Consider the following 19200-nt stretch of genomic DNA (forward strand, 5'->3'; position numbering starts at 1 on the left):
AGAGACGAATGAGCGTTAGAGGACACTCCAATCCCACTCATTGATTTGTAATTGTGCCCCCCAGGATGATTAAGGAAATTCAATACTGCTAAGGGCTATTCAATTCCAGGTAAAGTAAACAAAATTTTCTTGGCTGCCTGAACTTAAAAACAAATTGTCGTGAGGAGACAAATCAAGCTATTACTTAAATGGCTTTTGGCTTAACATCCCTAAAAGCAAAGTGAGTGCAAGGATATATTTGCAGAGTGTTCAAGCGTGACGCAAAATGAGGATTTTTCTTTCTTTTTATTCAGGTTGTTCGAGCCCACAGGTCCAAAACGCCCCTTACTTAAGCTTAAGAAGCACGAGAGCTAACTTTTGACTCATTTCATCACTTTAATGCAAACTCGAGTTTAAGAACTGTGTCCATTTGTAGCAGCAAACCAACAGTGCTTTTTGCCTCGCTTATATTCATTAACTGGCCTAATGTAAGAAACCACACAGGAAAAGTATTAACAACGTGAGCAACAAATTACAGTGTTTCCGAGCTGCGAGGGGAACTTCAGCTAACAGGAAACTATGAAGACATTCCTCAGAGCAGCCTGTAATTGACGTGCTCACTGAACTGCACTCACGCTTTGAAACACAGCTGTTGAGCTGCTGTAAACAGACGAGGATTTATCCGCGGCACTGTGGGAAATCCCAACAATCCAAGAGCTTGCCTCGTTTTCTGCGCTCGGTTGTCTCGTGTGGCTCGTCTCCACAAACTGCTTGGAAGTTGGAAGTTTCGGCCAGAAGCAACAGTGTACTTCAGTTGTGAATATAGCGGTAAAGCTCTGCATTTTCATTTCCTTCAGCGATGTGCTGACTGTTCACATCAGTCCAAATAAAATCTCTGCAAACCTGAATAAGTAAAGAAGAAAGCGGTTCATAAAAGCACTCATCGCTTCATCACTTCTCACTTACTGCTGAAATATTCATTAGATAACATTTTGTTCTTCATCAGTGAAGTATTTGAGGGGCGCTCCACATTCTCATGTGTCAGTCCATGAATGAATATTTGGACAATGACAGGGTTTGATGTTGCCTCTTTACACCGCAGTGGAATTTAAATCAAACATTCAACATCTGAGTGCTGCTGTGATTCAACAGGTTTAATAAAAATATTGCATTAACTGTTAACCATAAACCACTTTTAGACATAGTCCTCCTTTCTCAGAGGCTCAATAGCAATTGGACGATCACTGATGAGCAGTTTCACGGCCAGGTGGGGACTGCTCCCTCATTATTTGATGACAAATTAACTTGATTCAAAGTATTGAAATCACATTTGGTGTCTGAGAGACAAAATATGAATCCCATACAGTCTTAATAAGGAGGAATGCCATTGGTGAGCTGAGCAACACCAAAATGCCTGAAAGACCACAGAAGATAACTAAGTGGATGATCTCAGAATGATTTACTTGGTTAGGATTTAATGGCTTAATGACTTAATATCTAATGCAACAAAGGTATGCATGTCACTATCAAGACAACTTCATGAGAATTTACAGCAAAGGGCAAACACTCAAGAACAAGCAGGCCAGACTAGACGTCTCCTGAAAACATCTAAAGGTGTCAGCACACCTCTGAGATAAGATCTTCTCTGGAGAGATATCTGTAAATGTTGAGTAGTGTAGTGTGTTTGATAGTTGAGGCCCTCCGGTTTGCCTTTGGAGCCCCAGTAGTGTCAACCAATCAAATTTGAGAGGTTGTAGCAGGTAAATCCAACTATCAACCAAACAAATATCAGCTCAGAGTACAAAGCGATCAAAGCTACTACCAGTGGGAGTAGTGGGTTTGAGTCATCAGACAACATCTGTGCTATTTATGGAGCTAAAAGATGGTTAGAGGTTGCTGATGACTTAGCACACTTCTCATTTAAACATCCGGATCCACAAAAACCAAGATGGTGAATTAGCAAACCACAGGTTGAAAACTAATTGTTCTCATATAACAATTAGTATAAATCAGGACTAAAAGGGGGAAAAACACAATACATACATCAATAGAAAATGTGTTCAAATGGTGCTGTAGGCTTTAAAATGGAAAAGTCGACTAGCTTTAAGCAGATCCCATCAATGTTTTGCTTCTAAAGCAAAACCATTCCTACTGACGCGCTCACAAAGCCTCTCTGTGTCACGCAAGTAGTTAAAATCCCACCTTTATGTAAGCAGCAGCTATAAAACCACACTGTGTGTTTTACCCCATTCAAAGGTGAAAGCAGCTCCAGCAGATGAAAAGTGAGCTGAAGAGAAAGTAGAGCTGAACCAAAGAAACAGCATTGTTGGCAAAAGATCTGCCTGTGTGACAGGCACCGAGAACAAATACCCGACTCCCTGCCAGCTACTGAATGCAGTATGGTCAGCGGGCACAAGGACTGAAGGACTGAGTAAGAAGATAGCAAAGGGCTGATTGTTGTTAACAGGACATATTTCAGAGCACAGCACATACGAGGGAGGCAAATAAAATCAATTACAGTCTCTTCATTGTTGTCCTGCTTTACATTTGGAAAAAAAAAAAAAAAATCCTCGTAGCATTCTGGGAAGGACAGTCTGTTGGTAGGTAGGTGATAATTATTCTCACTTGACTCGACTTCCCCTTCAAACCTTAATCCCATCTTAAAAATTAGTCCATTACACGCACAATTTCACACTGGAAAAAAACCAGCCATCTACACGCACACCTACAAATTCCACACATGCTTACACAAGTCTTAATTCATTTCAAGCTCAAATTAAGGGAAAAACCTTTGAAAGACTTTTCAGTGTTAAGCCAAAACACCAACAGTTACACTTGGATCAAGTGTCTGATTTTCAGAAGTGTAAAACATTGGATTCACTTATTGTGGGAAACAGAAAAAGATACAAATGTACACAATCCTTTAAATCTAAAATTCTATTCAGTTCAATCCAATTTTATTTATACGGGGCAAACCACAACAACAGCCGCCACTCTAAGGTAAAAATCTAACATTATTAGACAAAATTCCAACAATCTTCTATGAGGATGGATTATGTGACAGCAGGAAGGAAAAACTCCCTTTTAACAGGAAGAAACCTCCGTCAGAACCAGGCTCAGGGAGGGGCGGGGCCATCTGCTGTGATTGGTTGGGGTGAGAGAAGGAAGACGGGATAAAGACATGCTGTGGAAGAGAGTCAGAGATTCATAACAAGTGTGATTCAGCAGAGAGGTCTATTAACACAGAGTGAGTGAGAAAGGTGACTGAAAAGGAAAAACTCAATGCATCATGGGAATCCCCCATGCCTATTGCAGCGTAACTAAGGGAGGATTCAGGGTCACCTGATCCAGCCCTAACTATATGCTTTAGCAAGTTTTAAATCTAATCTTAAAAGTAGAGATAGTGTCTGTCTCCTGAATCCAAACTGGAAGCTGGTTCCACAGATGAGGGGCCTGAAAACTGAAGGCTCTGCCTCCCATTCTACTTTTAAATGCTCTAGGAACAACAAGTAAGCCTGCAGTGCGAGAGCGAAGTGCTCTAAAGGGGAGATATGGTACTACAAGGTCATTAAGTATGGCTGAAAGGACATGCTATATGCCCCTATCTTTAGTTCTCAGGTTCCACACAGACATAGATTGTAGGAAAACCACCAACACCACGGCAGAATCCATGTATTCAAAATGCGGATTGGTTTAAAATCACAAAGGAGAACAACCTTTGCTTTTAAGGGTCTGTTTCACTTTACTACAAAGAAGTTCTTTGCATATCATGGCGTATGTTTTCTCTGCAGCAACAAGAACACAAACAGAATTAAGCAACTGCCGTATATTTCTGAGAGTGGCAGCTACAACTTGTAGATGTGGGTCTGCAAATTGCTGCAAACAGCACCTACAGTCTACCAACGGGACCTTTAGAGTAAAGGAGGGAAAAGCCTTGCATCATGGAGGGCCTACCCTTCACACAGTAGGTGCAAATGCCAGATCATGAATTTCAAACACAGACTCCTCAGTTCTGATATCAGAAATGTATGAAGCCAGGATGTTTCCAGCGCTAACCAGCAGTTCAGTACACAGAATAAACAGAGCATAAATCCAGCTTTCAGGTTGTTTAATAAGTTAGAGCAAAAACTACAATTCATTCAATATTTAGGATTCAACTAATTAACATTTTCATGATTAATTGCTCTGCTCATTACTTATTTATGAAGCAACTAATTGTTTCTTTTAGAATTTTATGTTTAATATCCAGTTTACTTGTCACCCTAACTGTGACATTTGTTAAAAAGATGTCAAATCCTGTGTTATAAAACAAATTGTTCAGTTAGAAAATCTGAATAGTTGCACATTAACATTCTGTCGATTCAGAGTAAATATTTCATTACTACTAATGCAAATAAGGGCACGATTTGTTGTTAAAAAGAGTTAAGCTTTGGCTTTGATTCGTGGATTTTACAATTTGTTTTTTTCGGCTTTCACCAGGCTTAAACGTAGTTAGTGCTAATGACTATTTGATCTGTTTCAAAAGTCAAAGTGAGCGATGGCTGGCGTGTTAATTAGCGACCATGACCCACAGCAGCAGAAATATCCTTTCTGGCCTCGCAGGTACCGCCTCTCCTGAATTATAGAGGAAGCTAAATAAAACATTTAATACACTCACCTCTGCATGTCTGCATGTCATCCAGGAAGCTGCGCGTGGGACACCCAGCTGTGCAGACGCTGTGCTGAAGGTGACTCGATTGCGGAAGAAGAGCTTCCTCCGGTTTGAGGCAGCCGAGGCAGTCTGAGGCCAGGGGTCCCACACAAGAACGGCAGGAGGGATGACAGTCTGGGCGCGAGGACAGACAACATCACAGAGAGGCAGTTACACTCTGGGGACAAGGAAGAAAAGTTTTTTTAACAGGATACTTTATTAATGTATTTAGACTCTCACTGTGGCAGGTGTAGTCCTGAGCATACAGCCCCTCCCCACAGGCCTCCACACACTGGCCCTGGTGGAGAAGTAGTCCGCCTGGACACAAGGTGCACTGGGATACCGAGGGACCCCAGCAGGAGGCACAGGAGCTGTGGCAGGCTGGGGACACAAAGAAAATAAGGATGTAAGATCTTTAGTCTGATACACAGAACTACCCATGAAACAGGAAGTAACTTAGTAAGCTCAGTAGAACCTGACACTTTAACTATTTGGTAAAATTTATGTATGAATTTAAGGGTTTGACCCTTAAATAAAATGGCACAAACTGTGTAGGTTACAGGATTTATTTTAGAAGTTTTCTTCTCTAATTAAAGTAATGAGAAGCTTTTAATAGGGCTGAAGTCTCGGTTTGGGTTTTACCCGTTGGACAGATGGCCTCACGTTTGACCTTGAATACTTTTGTAAACAGAGGAGCTCATGGTGGACTCAGAAATTGCAAGGTGCCAGGTAACATAGCTGCACAACAAGCTCTTAATTGTAGGTATGAGGTGTTTGTATGTATATGCTATTATTTGACAAACATGCTGTGCATGATGTCCAAACATCTCCACTTCAGAGCAAACACTTACCTCTGCATCTGCTTTGGCTGTCCAGGTAATGCTGAGCTGGACACTGGCTGAGACATTTCCCATGATGCAAGGCAGTCCCCGGTGGGCAGCTCATACATTTGGGGTTGTCGGGAAAACAGGAGGCACAGGACGAATCACAGGCTGTGAAGCGCAGCGTGTAAACGTTAATGGCTTTTTGTTGGCATGACAAAATGCACTGAGGTCAATTTAAAACTGGCTGAATTATCTACAAGCAAGAGGAAAGTCTCCTAAACAAACAGTCCTTCAAATACAATCAAAAGTCACTTAGGCAAGACAACAACGAGTCCAACTTTTAATGACAGAAACTGGAAAGCAGATGTCTGAAAAGATGAACAAAAGAGGTAAAAGGCAACAAATAATCTAAAAAAAATCCAACAATGGATCAAATCTTCACTCTCAGGTACCTGAGGTATCTTAGCATAACATGCACACACTCACTAAACCGTTCCCTCAGCAGGTGGTTTTGCTGCAGCATACTTGAGATGAAAAAAAAAAGAAAATCTTTCACTTCTAAAGTCCCAGGAAGCCCCGCGGAGGAAAAGCCCTTCAGCTCTCTCAGGATGGTGACATTTTAAACCAGGCCTCAAAGCGCTGGCTGGCAAGTTCAAATGGATTTGACCTTTTTCTAGAAAGTTCCATTGGTTTTTTGACATTTTCTGAAAGAGGGCTCCTCACTGAGCGCTTCAAAACTGTCCTGTGAGCAACAGCAGAAGAAAAGCCCACCCCACCATCCCTCTGGGTCTTTTTAACCAAAAGAGCTTGGCTAAGTTCACCGTCGCCCTGAGGGGGGACTATTCTTACTCTTCCTCATCTTACCACTCAGAAATAGAAAGCATCCATATTCATATGGGATCTATTTATTTCAGAAGCCTCAGACTCCTCATTAGTGCGAGAGAGAATCGCTAATTATTGTATTTTTTTTTTAAATTGTTTGTTTGCTACTGCTGCCTTATCATTTTGACATCATGCCGAGTGGATGCTGCAGGAAGCTCCGCGGGGGGGAAGACACCCAAATAAATCTTCACCTTCAGTTCACTGCTAACAATAAACTTTCCATCGTCTCAGATAGTGTCTACTGTTTACTGCATTGGGCAACGGCACTTCGTGGGAATGTGACCATTCACTCGCCAGTCTCCCAGAGGAGAAATTACATTTAAAAGCATAAGTGTTACCTGCAATTTGAAGTGCTTTATGTACAAAGAGTCTAACTGCTGCATTAAAGAGAACAGAAAATGGATTAAAACGCCTCTACAGAAGAACCACGGTGTCTGAGTCATTATTATAAAGAAATACAAAAAGTTTATATCTTGTTTTCATGTCTTCACTTCATTTTAGTTCTCCCAAAAGGTTTTTGCTTCATTTCCTTGAAGCTGTTCAAAGAAAATCTTTGAAAAGGGAAAATCACAGACTGTCACAAAATCTGAAGGCTAAAATGAAACTGGCATTATTTAGTACAAAAAGAAAAACAACACTGAGTCTATTCACTTTAGTACGGAAGCGTAGAGCTGCCAACCAGGCAAAACAAAAGCAGCTATTTCATGTTATAATGTGAAAACTTTATTGTTCTAACAATAACTTTTTCATATAAAAATGATAATATGAAAAAGATAATGTTATGTTATTACATAGCTATCACATTATCACACGTTATGCCTCAATCCAAGCATAAAATACAACTTAACTAGTTCCGATAAACGAGCCATTTTCTCGAACTATGTTTTAAGGCAAACAAATATATCATGTTCGAAAAATAAAAAATATGTTTTAACGTTAAAACTTTATTTTTCAAACAATATAATAATCTCGTTCGTACAAAATAATATTTATATTGTAAGAACATTAAAGTTTTGTTGTTATAACGTGATAGTTATGTATATTGTAATAAAGTGATATTATGTTGTTCAAAGATGAAAAGTATATCGTTAGAACAATAAAGTTTTCACGTTATAGATATGTGTGTATATATATCAGATATTTATATGATATAACCCTCATTTCCTTTTGCCTGGCTGGCAGTTCTGTGCTTCCATACGCTCGACCTGTAGAGGATAAAATCATTGTATTTTAAACACATTGATTCAAACTAAAACATTTTGGTTGGGTTTAATTAACAGAGGGAGGCAAATCAGAGATTGTAGCTTCCTGAGACGGCTCATAGTGCTGTTTATCCATCTAGAATGTTTGGTAGCAGTTGGCCGGATAAGTTAATATATAATAATAATAAAAACTCTTAATATAATAACAATTTTGTGGCCATTTACTGTCATGACATTCGAGGGAAAGTGGACACATCTACAGCTGATAACTTCAAAACTGGCCAACGAAACTACATGTGCACAAATCACCACAAGCTAGAGGTAAACTGATTCCTTAAAGAAGATATATTTGGGCTTTCTGGATGGTGATGTACTCAAACCATCCGTGCATATATATATACACCTAATGTTTTGTGTTGGATCTTATATTAGCTTGGCATCTGTGGAGTTGCACTACTTTTAGTAAAGACGTCAGCAAAAGTGCTATTTCCACTAAACCAGCCAAAACTGAAACTCAGCTAAATGTCTTCAGTGCTGCAGTGTGGATATGTGTCAGCTTTACCGTGGCAGACGCCTTCTCGACTGTAGAAACCTGCGCCACAGTCAAGGACGCACGCCCCGTCTTTCAGCAAGGCGACCAGGTCTGAGCACGACACGCACTCCTGCTGACTCGGCCCACGACACTCCGAGCACGACTCGTGACAGTCTGAAAAATAAGAAAACAGAAAATAGATTCTTTGCTTTCAGTCCTAAAGCACCACGAGGTCTGATTTTTTGCCCCTTTCCTGAACAGAAACACATACAGTACAGCACGGTAGGTGGGACTAGGTCGAAATGGATAAATGTGATTGTAGCGGAGAACCTGAATCATGCCAAATGTAGAAGAAACAATCTGAATTATGCAAATCCTGCAAGCGCAGTTTGCAAAAGTTCTGCGATATACTGCATGCGATTTGTAGTAAACAGTATAAATAATTCAAAAACACTGATCCTTTACAATAACAGTTTTATTTCCATAACGCAGTTCGTGCATTAACAAAATATTCAAGGTTGTAAAAACAACAAAGAAAATAAGTGAGATAATCAGGGTCGTTCAACAAGTATCTACAGGATCTAATAAAGCTTGTTTGCGTGTGCGACTGTGTGTGTCTGTGTGGTCTGCATAGTTGCCATTATCAGTGGTGCTCTATTAGCTGCTGTTAAAAAAAGCACTAACAAGCCTCACAGCAGTGCCGACAAACACAGAGTGGGAGGCTAACGGGGCGAGCTGTGCGGGAAGAGTTCATGCGTGTGACTGAGGGAGACACACGTGTATGCACGCACATACGTACAGGCTAAAAGTACCTTTGAGATTAAATGCGGGAGATGATTGTGCGCCTTTGCATACACCTGCACCTTTATCTCTGTGTGTGTCCCTTCGTGTGTGCCCAAACAGAAGCAGCAAAAAACCCATCTCAGCACTAACTGGTATGATTACCTGTGATTTCCCAGCGGCACACAGAATGAAGCCAGATGCAGCAAGTGCTACAAAATAAAACTGACAGAAACCAGATAAAAACAAACCTACAAAAAAAAATGCAGAAGGAATGTGAAAACTACACTTTTAGGTTTCTTCTAGTTTCTTCTGAGTCACCTTCACATATCATTCATGAGAATCTGCAATCTTTATATGAAAGCTTTTCTGTTCATCATCCTCATCATGATCTGGGAAACATTGTAACCTCAGTGAAGTTCAGGTTTTGTCCAACTTTCCCTCAAGTTGCAAAGAATCCTGAAACCTGTGGAAGTACCTCCAAAGTCCATGAATCCTTCCTGCAAAGACTGTGGATTTCCCTCTGGGCGCCATCTTTACACTCATACTGGATCAATGTATTCTGATATGGGTGGAAGCCGACGCTGGTTTATAAGATAGTGAATCTGTTAGCTCACCGGTTTCTCTCACCTCATGAAATCCAAAGAAATTTATTTTATAAGGAAAAAAACGGCAGAGTGGTGCAGTGGTTCTGACTGCTGCTCCACAGTATGAAGGTTCTGGGCCTTTCAGTGTGGTGGTTACATGTTCTCCTTGGGTTTTCTCCAGGTACTTCCTCCATCAGTCTAAAACATGCATGTGAGACTTGCTGAAGTGAATGGTCTGTCTCTGACAGAGTGGCAACTTATCCTGGGTTCACCCCACTTCCCACTCAGTGACAGCTGAGAAAGTGGTTAACAGAAAGGATGAGGAACCCCAGCAGAATATCTGTATATTAGGAGTTCTTACAGGAACTCGGAGCGTAATGCACCAGGATCAGGAATACTCTCTAAAGCCTTTTGACTTTTTTAAGTAAAGCTGTGCAGGATCTCATTTTTCCGAGGACTAGATCTCATTTTCTGCCTTTTCTGTTGCCCATCCTCAGCTTGTCAAATGTAAGCACCTAGCTGGATCTCATTTTAAAGCACTCTGAACCTTGGAAATATAGATTAGTCCACTACACCCAATTGGAGCTGGGCGATATGAGATTTTTTCATATCACGATATGTTTTTTTCATTTCAGGCGATAACGATATCTATCACGATATAAGCCAAATAACTATATTTGTAAGATTTAAATGTGCCGTTGCTCACAAGTAAAATGTGAAATAATCAGCAGCTTGTTTTTATTTAAATATTTATTTCCCATAATAAGTTCAACAGGGTAGATGTACTTAAGGAACATGAGACTTTTTCAGATAAATAAAGGCAAATATTGCAAACTACACAAAAGGCAGCCGCTAAAGCGTTTAAGTTTCAAAATAGAACAAACGAAACAGACTAAATTGTCAATTCCACTTAGAAACAAAATATTAATTCTAAAAATAAATCTTAGTTTGTTTTACAGAAGAACAGACAAAACTGACTAACTTTTGTCAATATCAAATAAACTGAGAACTAAAAGGAAATTCTCAATCTCTCCTTGTTGTATAGCTAGCTTTTCAAACAGTTTTAACAGTTACTTTAGTCTGACAAAAGCCGAATGACGAATTAGCGCTTCCAGTCAGAGACTGAGGCTACGTCCACACGTACACGGGTATTTTTGAAAACGGAGATTTTCCGTTTTCGTTTTAAAAAATAATCCCGTCCACACATAAAGGCAGAAATGAAGGAAAACGCTGCTATGAACATGCCAAAGCAGCAGGTGGCGCTAGATTCCTAACCGTGCAGAAATGTTGGCCAATCAGAAGTCTAGAAGCCTCGGTGGGAAAAAGTAAACAAAGCTGGGGCATAGAAGCAGAACCGAGTCGTATGTGTGGAGGGACAGTAACTGTGTGTATATGTAAGCATTTAAACACTGCAGAGAGTAGAATTAACAGTAACAGTATTGTAGAAATTCATTTCACCGAAACAATAACGTGGCGCACAGTGTGACGCATGCACCAGTTTATTGTATTTCCAGACTTGCTTTCGGCACAATTTACAGTGCACGCTACTCTGTTTTTTGTCAGACTTGAAATAGCCGAAATACCTTCACACTACGGAACTTCTATGGCTCTTCCGTTCGACAATCTCTCCGGCGTTGGAACCATCATCTGTTTTCTCTTCGGTCACGCTCGGTTGATTTTTCTAGTCGGCACACTCATTTCCTCCATTACCCGCTGGCTGCTTCCCAAACAAACACACGTGCGGCTTGGCACTTGTGCTGTACGTAACAAGTCACGCGACGTGATGCTGCGGCTGTGATTGGTTCGGCTCTGCGCTACTTAATTTGGATTGGCTGACCTTTTATTTTTTTCTCTTTTTTTTTTTTGGAGGACAAGAGCGGCGAAGTCTATCGCGATAGTTTAATTTCTCTATCGATTAAAAGTTATATCGCAATACATATCGTTATCGTTCTACCGCCCAGCTCTACACCCAATTATAGGACGCAGACAGCCCAGACCAAAGCAGTCACGGTGATATGGAACAAAACTACGGTGAAGCTTATCACAAACACAGAATCATCTTTTACTCCACACCACAATGTTTTAGTTAACCCAGCCATATTGTTTTTTAGGCTTCAGCCTAATCAGACACCAAAAGATCAGAAACCCAAGTCTCTCTCTCTCACACACACAAAGGGAACAGCACCAATACACCTGCTACAAGGCTCAGGTAAAGGACCTACACACAGGACAAAGGAGAACGATAAAAAGCAATTTTTGATACTAAGCTGATACACGGGCCCAACAAAGCCTGACAGAAAAAAGCAAAAACACTAGAAAGTTGGGAGGCTTACAAAAGAATCGAGGCAGGGATGTAAGAGAACACAGCGTGAGGAACACAAGCGACAAACGGACAAAACACAAGGAAAACACAAGGAGGAAGTCGTGTAAGTTCTAATACGATAGCACTTTACACATACTTAACAGCTTCATTTATTATTCACTGGATGTCCCTTTGTGAAAGGTCAAAGGTTAAAAGTGAAACAGTAGATCTAAAAAAGTTAAAGTTGAGAAATAAACCACGGCTGGGGATTAATGAGGCACGAGAAGTGAGACAAAACTGATCAAGACAAGTGAATATCACGCCGAGGAAAGTGTAATTAATTTAATCAGTGTCACTGAAAACTGCTGATAAAAATCTGAGTGAATTAATGGGAGATGCCAGAAGCTGTGTTATTGCAAAAGTTGTTGGAAAGCAGTGTGAGATAAATCTCTGGCTCCCTCGTGCCTGTTGATACAGATTTCCTCAGGTAACCGCATTCGTATCTTTTAATAACTTTCTCTGCATCCTCCTCTTTATCATCTGCACATATTCCCCACCAGGATCACTATAAACTTTTTATATTTAATCAAAACATCCTGCGCACGCGCACACACATGATTTTCTATGACGGATACCTTCCATCCAGATTTTATAAAATAAGGGATATTTCATGTAGATTTGATTTGCCTTAAAAACTTCACATTTACTGAATTTCTTTTACCCAATTCGCTCGCACTGTCTCATCTTTTTTTTTTAATCTTTTCAAATTAAGAATAAAAACTGAGATTTTCTCAGCTGGGTTAAAAGTTCATGGATAACTTTTCAGAGGTCCAAAAAAGAGACAGAATCTGGTGAGCAGCAGTTCTCTGAGCAACGATGCCTTGCTCGTGTCAGAGGTCAGAGGAGAATGGCCAGACCTCTTTGAGCTGATAAGGAGGCTACAGTAACTCAAATAGTCATTCATTACAACCAAGCTCGGCAGAAGTGCACCCCTGAATCCAAAACAACAGCAGCAGAAGACCACACCAGGTGCCACTGCTGTTACAACTAGACTGGAAAACACTGCCTGGTCTGATGTGTCTTGATTTATGGAATCAGATGGCAGGCACAGTTTGGTAAACTACCAGCCGAGCATCATTTAAACACTACAGCTTTATGTGAAGATACACACGGTGTTCATCTTCTGGTGGCTGCTTCTAGCAGGATATGTCACCATGTCTCACCATGTTTCCTGAACATGACAGTAGCCGAGTGTATTTTTGTCTTTTTATGTTGACATGCAGCTTCAAAAACTTGAGAACAAGCTGATGAAAACTCCATTAAATTCCCACCACACTCCCTGCCGGTGGCTGATGCCTTTGGCTTTGTGCACTCTGACACAGCTGGCACATTACTCCAGCCCCCTCTGGCTTCTGCTCTGTGGCTGCTGGGTGAGCCCTCGTCTGGGGCTCTCCTCAGCTCCTCCCAGGAGGGTGGCACGGTTGCCCCTCTGTTGGTTCTCCTTGGGCTCTCGCACTCTGGGGCCTCTGGATGTCTGGAGCCTGGATCTCCTCCATGCCTGCTTCATGCCTTGGGGGACGGGGCTATGGCTCCCCACACCCACCAGCAGATGGTTACATGGAGAAACCTTTTGAATACAAGTGCGCCCGTCCACACAGGTGTACATAAACACAAACTACACCTTTCTTGGCTGCTACCTCAAAGCACATTGTGCGCTGTTGATCTTGCATGCTTTTCCTGATGGCTAAAGAACCAAATGGGACAAAAAAAACCTACATTCAATTTCTTGCTCAACCAATATCTGCAGTCTCCTGATGAACCTGAATGCACCAAAGGTTTTCTGAACAGTCCTGTGCAGCTTCAGCACATATTAAAAAAACCTTGGTCAAAATTAAAGACAGATACAGCAAATTCTCTGTGATTGATTACCTGTTACAGGCAACGTTTCAAGTCCTGCCAAGTACATCTCCATATTGCACAGGCATGCATGCAAACTAGCAAGGGCAGAAAATCAATCTAAACTTTTGTGTTAAGTTTTGATGTACGGACGTCTGTATCGCATAAAACCAAACCTGATTTCCTTTGAGTTACAGTGAGGTTTACCTGAATGAGAAAAGGCCAAATTCAGAGGACATGTAAGGTTACAGAAGAGGAAAGTTTTTGCTCCACTGTGTGTGTGAAGAGTAAAAGCCAAACCTCTGAAGTGACTGACAGACTGACAGGTTCCCATCTGACTTTTAATTTTTTATGCTTCTCAACTCTTCCTATTTCCTTCCACCTCTCAGATTTTGAAGTTGTGTGCCTATCCCCCCCCCCCGTCTCACTCTCCCCTATAATACTCTCATTTCTCTGTCCGAGGCTTCTTCTTGCCTCAGCCCACTGCCCTCTCTACAGATTCACACTGGATTTTTGGTCATCTTTCTTTCTCTCTGTGTTCAAGTCTGGATTTTTCTCCCAGCAGCTTTTTTTTTTCATTAGTTCACATATACGTTCAATTTTAATGCCCCTCTCTCTGCGTGTGGCTGTTCATTTCATTGTGCTAAAGGTCCAGAGAGGCTCCATAATAGCCTTAGCCCAAAATACGATGATATGCTTGTTTCACCTATGCATGACTGATCCTCCGTGGTGAAATGAAATCATTTATAAAAACAATCTTTTGTTGAATTATGGACCATTGCCCATTTCAGCATCAGATACTCTGCAGCTGTAGTCTTGCAGATGAAGCAAAAAGACATTGAGAAGCACTCTGTACATGATGGGATTCTTACATTTATATTACTGGGTCACTTCAGACACGCGCTCATACACGCTGCATCCAAAAATGGTTGGAGCCAACAAGGGGATTACACGTCCTTTACCTTGCCCCTCGCAGGAAAGCAATTTATTTTTCTGTGCCGCCTAGAGCGTAAAGTTATCAGCAAATGTAATCCTAGCAGGCCAGTTGCCAAAAAGCCCCTCTAAAGCCTACTCTGCATAAACCAGGCGAGGTTGAGATGAATGCACAGTCACACAGTGCACTGGATAATCTTCGCTCTCTGTCCTTCTGGGACGGGTGGGGATGCACAATTACTGTGCTGCTGCTGCCGTGGCTCACACCAACCCCCTCCAAACCTCGAGTGATAAAACGAGATGGCATGAGAGAATCAGCAATTAAGCTAAGCATGGAGAAAGCAGCTTTGCAATGGAGAGCAAATAATACAAAAAACAGGAGCTTTTATTTGAAAGTCCAACCTGTTCTCAATTCCAGGGTGTCAAATATTTCCACTTTTGGCAAAGCTGCTCTCACAAATACACAAAAGGTGGCCTTTAAAGTCAGTGATACACTGGGTTTATATCGATGATGAGATGGGTGCAGGTATGCACTGGAGAGAAGAGGAATGAAGCAAGATGAGAAACATGGGTGAATGAGAGGGAGGCAATGCGAGGTTGGAGTTTAAATACCTGGGTGGTGGAGTGGGTGGAGACCAGCACCAAGAGTGAAAGGGAAGGTTTTCAAGATGGCAGTGAGACCTGCTGGGTGTGGTTTGGAGACTGTGGCACTAACAAAGACATCGGAAGCCAAGCTGAAGGTGGAAGAGATGAGGATGCTGAGAGTTTCATTGGCATAGAAATGCAAAGTCTACATGGAAATTTTAATTTTAATGAAGTCCATATTTCACTTCTAAGGAGTCATTTTTAGCTCTATTTTTCCTCCTGGTGGAAGCAAAGGTTCAAATCAGCCCAGCAAGAAGACAGGAGGAAAATCAGGTTTCTCACAATGGCTCCACATGAAAAAGCTTTTATACCTCTATGTGAAGGTCGTTTTGGACAACAGCAGAAGGGAGGCTGTGAAATTGTAGAGTTTCTATAGCCGCCTCACTTTCTGAGTGCCACATCCACAAAGTCAACTCAAATGCAAAATTTAAATAAGCGGTTAAAAATGCTGTGTGACTGCTACTAATGAGCGATAGAGTCATGCAGGTACTGAAAGCAACGCCACGTAAACCTACTCAGAAAGCGAATCGCTGCATAAAATGTTGGAAGATTATGCAGAAAAAATAACAACCAAGTCATGCATTTACAAAAATGTACCAGAATCTATTAGAGTCAGCTTTACTGACCAAGTCCGTGCACACGTAGGAGGAACTGAGCGATGTTCTTTTCTTTCCTCTAAACAGACAAGACGGACAAAAGCAACATGACACAGACAATAACAGCACATGTAGCATATTTATATTTATATGTGCAATGAAGAAGTCTGCTTATTTTGGCGTGCAGGGCTCTGTAGCGCCCACTAGAGGAGAGGAGTAGGAACAGGTTGTATCCAGGGTCCCATCGGTCTGCAGTGACACTAATCTCAAGAAAACTGTCAGTGTAAGAATGAAAAACAAAAGGTCATTTAAATTGGTTTGTCAGCATTAAAACTTCAGCAAGGTTATAAAAAAAGGTTGTTTTCCAAAAAAATTATGAACTATTAAAAAAACATCTTCACACTACAATAGAAATTTGATTAAACTATCATGTTGCTATAGAGTCACACCAGCATTATTATGTTTATACTTCATATGTGAAGTACTTGGTTATTTTTAGACACTAAAAGCTCGTGTTTACATATGAGGTACTGCCTACATCGACCTTTAAGATTCAGACCTTTAATCATTAATTTGATGAATGATTTTGTGAAATGCTCAGAATTTGAGCCCTAAATGCCAAATGAATGTCTGTCTAGTTGAAGTGAAGAGACAGCTTCTCCTCGATGGTGCTCGGATTGAACCAGGAGCTTTTCTAGTAGGTGCTACATTATCTGGAAATAGCCCTTTCTGCACAATAAAAGGTGTAAAGCAACACACTGAACTTTTTAAAAATGTTTTAACAATTTGGGATTAACTCTTAAACTTATCCAGACTCTAACTTTAGATGTGACTTTAGAGGCTAATGGTGTTTTGATGCTTTGGAATGAGACCTCCTGTAATTGCATCTGCAGAAGTGCTGTATGTCGTTATGATTTTATCTCCGCTGGGACTTGTAACCCTGTTATCGGCTCCTCTTAAAATTCTTGCTTTATTACACAGTTTTGTTGTACTTGATGAAGAGCTCATTTAGGTTCAAAACAATGCAATAAAGGAGGAATTTAAAGGGAGCGAAAAACAGTGTTAAAAACCCATGGGGAGAAAGAAATCAGGTTTTGTGTACTCTGCACCTGAACAAGACAGATGTGTCTGTTTTTCGGTCTCGGCGTACGTTTCCAAACAAGTGAACATTACAAGTGTGACTGAGTCTCACGGTGCAATTATAAGAAAAAAGAAGAAATGTGGGGCAGGTGTTGTACGATAGCGTCAGCACAAGGCTCCTCACGAGTATTTACACCAAAACTTTGAATGCATGCGGATGAAGCTTTCAGTAACTGACTGGAGGTGGGAAAAAAATCCCCCCAGGGAGGCCTGCTGCGACACACTGAGTCCTGGGTGGTCTCGACTTCCTGCCAAGAAATGTCTCTGGCACCTTCCAGACACCTCACACGCTCATTTCTTCTGTCAGCTCCCATCTCCTCTGCTTCTTCCCTCAACCCTTCCTTCTATTTTTTCCTCATTAAACAAGTGCTGGTATGAGACTTCAGTCAGCCTAAATCCACCTTAATAGCTTTAATGCAGGCATTCACTGATTTAAAGTCACAATAATTCAGCGTCCCACTTTCCACTGGCGCTCTTTTGTTCTCCAAAACAAAACTGTGTGCTGGGTAAAAACAAAGGGGGGGGGCTTCTGTCATTAAAGCAAGTTGGCGGTTAAAAGAAATGGCTGAGACACTTGAGAGAATTCGGCTCTATAGAGCACATTATTAAACCTGGATGCATGCAGGGTAAAGACATCAGCAGCTGTGAGCATACCTGCAGCATTAACATACTGTAGACTCTGGATTAATGCACGAGTTACAAATTATACACCTAATGGCAACGACGCAGGACAGAAGCTGCATAAATGCATGAAGTGCAATTCCCACAGAGGGCTTGTCCAATAGCTGCTACTGTATACAGTACGCGTGTGGAAGCAGCGTAAAACAAAGCTGCCTGCTGCTGTCTAACCTATTTAAGGATGTTCAACGAGCTTTTGCACTGGGAGGTCTGAAATCCTCCTGACAATATTCATTAAGGTATGGAATCGAGCTGCACAACTGAAGACCGTAATCACATTGTGGTTACTCTCTGCTCACTAACCCACCCCTCCCTATTTCTACCCATCATCCCCAGGAGTCCCCGCAGGTCTCCTCTACTCAATAGAGGAGCTCATTTTGGAGCGTATTAGCAATCCCACAGGGTTTTCGCTCACCGAGCCATGGTTTTATTTATTGGCCCAGGACTAGAAATGTTGGGAGACCTTTGAGATAGATACGTCCAGTAGCAGTTAATAGGGACACTCATGTATAGAGAACTGAGCCTGAGTAATACCAGTTTATTTGTATTCTTTATGCTGCTGCTGCAGAGGATCGATCCATCTATCCTGCATAAACGCTTTAAGAATAACAAAAGAAAAACGGACAAAAGCTTTTCTGTTACCAGTTTATTCAGAATCTAATTTTGACTTTAAAAGCAATTTAGCATTAAAAGCTTTAAGTCCATTAAAACTCAGGCATTAAAAGCTGGAGTAATTTAGTTTAACAACTCTACAAAGCATCTCCGTGCTGGCAAGAAGTCACAAAGTTTATAAGCAAGAAAACACAAACTTAATGTTTTCTCGTCACAGGTTGGAATCGGTATCAGTTTTTTTCTGACATTTGTATTAATTGGCCTTTGGAATGAGCGTCATTACTCATAATTAACAGCTATACTTTACACATTTCCTTCACAGTTCGTGAGTAAGTATGTTCCCTCTAACAACAGCCTTTTCAAATCCACACAAAATCACGCATTCCCATTATTTAGGTGAGACTGGGAGTAGTAGTGCCCCCCTACCCTATAAATAAATGCATTTATCATTTAGCTTGTCAGTCTTCTTTAGAAAGACCACGTCTTGATCTTGACAGATTTCAGAATAGTTTAGAGATGCATGGAGATGGCAGGAAAAGCATTTCTAAGATCAGCGTGAGACAGACTTTCTACAATTTGAAGGTATTCTGGAGTCCTGTTACTGTTTCTAGGAGGGAGGCCCTTATCAAAAATGTGAAAAAGAGCACAGAAAGAGCAGCAAAACACCTGCAGAAATTTCTTTCCATCAACAAAGCCCACCTGTGTACAGCAGTTCAAAGCAGCAACAACATCAAACCAACAGCAAACCAGGACAACTTATCCAAAGGTACTGCATAAGCACTGTGGAGGTTTCACGAACTGCAACACGAAATATCTGCTTGAAGTTTAGTGTGTGAATGTGTGTGTGAATGGGTGGATGACTGGATGTGTAAAGCGCTTTGGGGTCCTTAGGGACTAGTAAAGCGCTATATAAATACAGGCC

General features: G+C 41.2%; 1 protein-coding gene across 1 annotated transcript in view; it reads right to left on the reverse strand.

Moving 5' to 3' along the window:
- Positions 1 to 19200, reverse strand: part of fras1 (Fraser extracellular matrix complex subunit 1) — a gene marked incomplete in the record, with an annotated part of 341960 nt that overhangs the window by 164012 nt on the left and 158748 nt on the right. The window contains 4 exon segments of the mRNA XM_042220097.1: positions 4637 to 4804; positions 4910 to 5050; positions 5521 to 5661; positions 8140 to 8283. Coding sequence (XP_042076031.1) covers positions 4637 to 4804; positions 4910 to 5050; positions 5521 to 5661; positions 8140 to 8283 — 594 coding nt within the window.

The sequence above is a fragment of the Haplochromis burtoni genome, unplaced genomic scaffold, assembly GCF_018398535.1.
Source record: "Haplochromis burtoni strain Fernald_Lab_line unplaced genomic scaffold, NCSU_Asbu1 Contig_43, whole genome shotgun sequence".
Taxonomy (NCBI): domain Eukaryota; kingdom Metazoa; phylum Chordata; class Actinopteri; order Cichliformes; family Cichlidae; genus Haplochromis; species Haplochromis burtoni.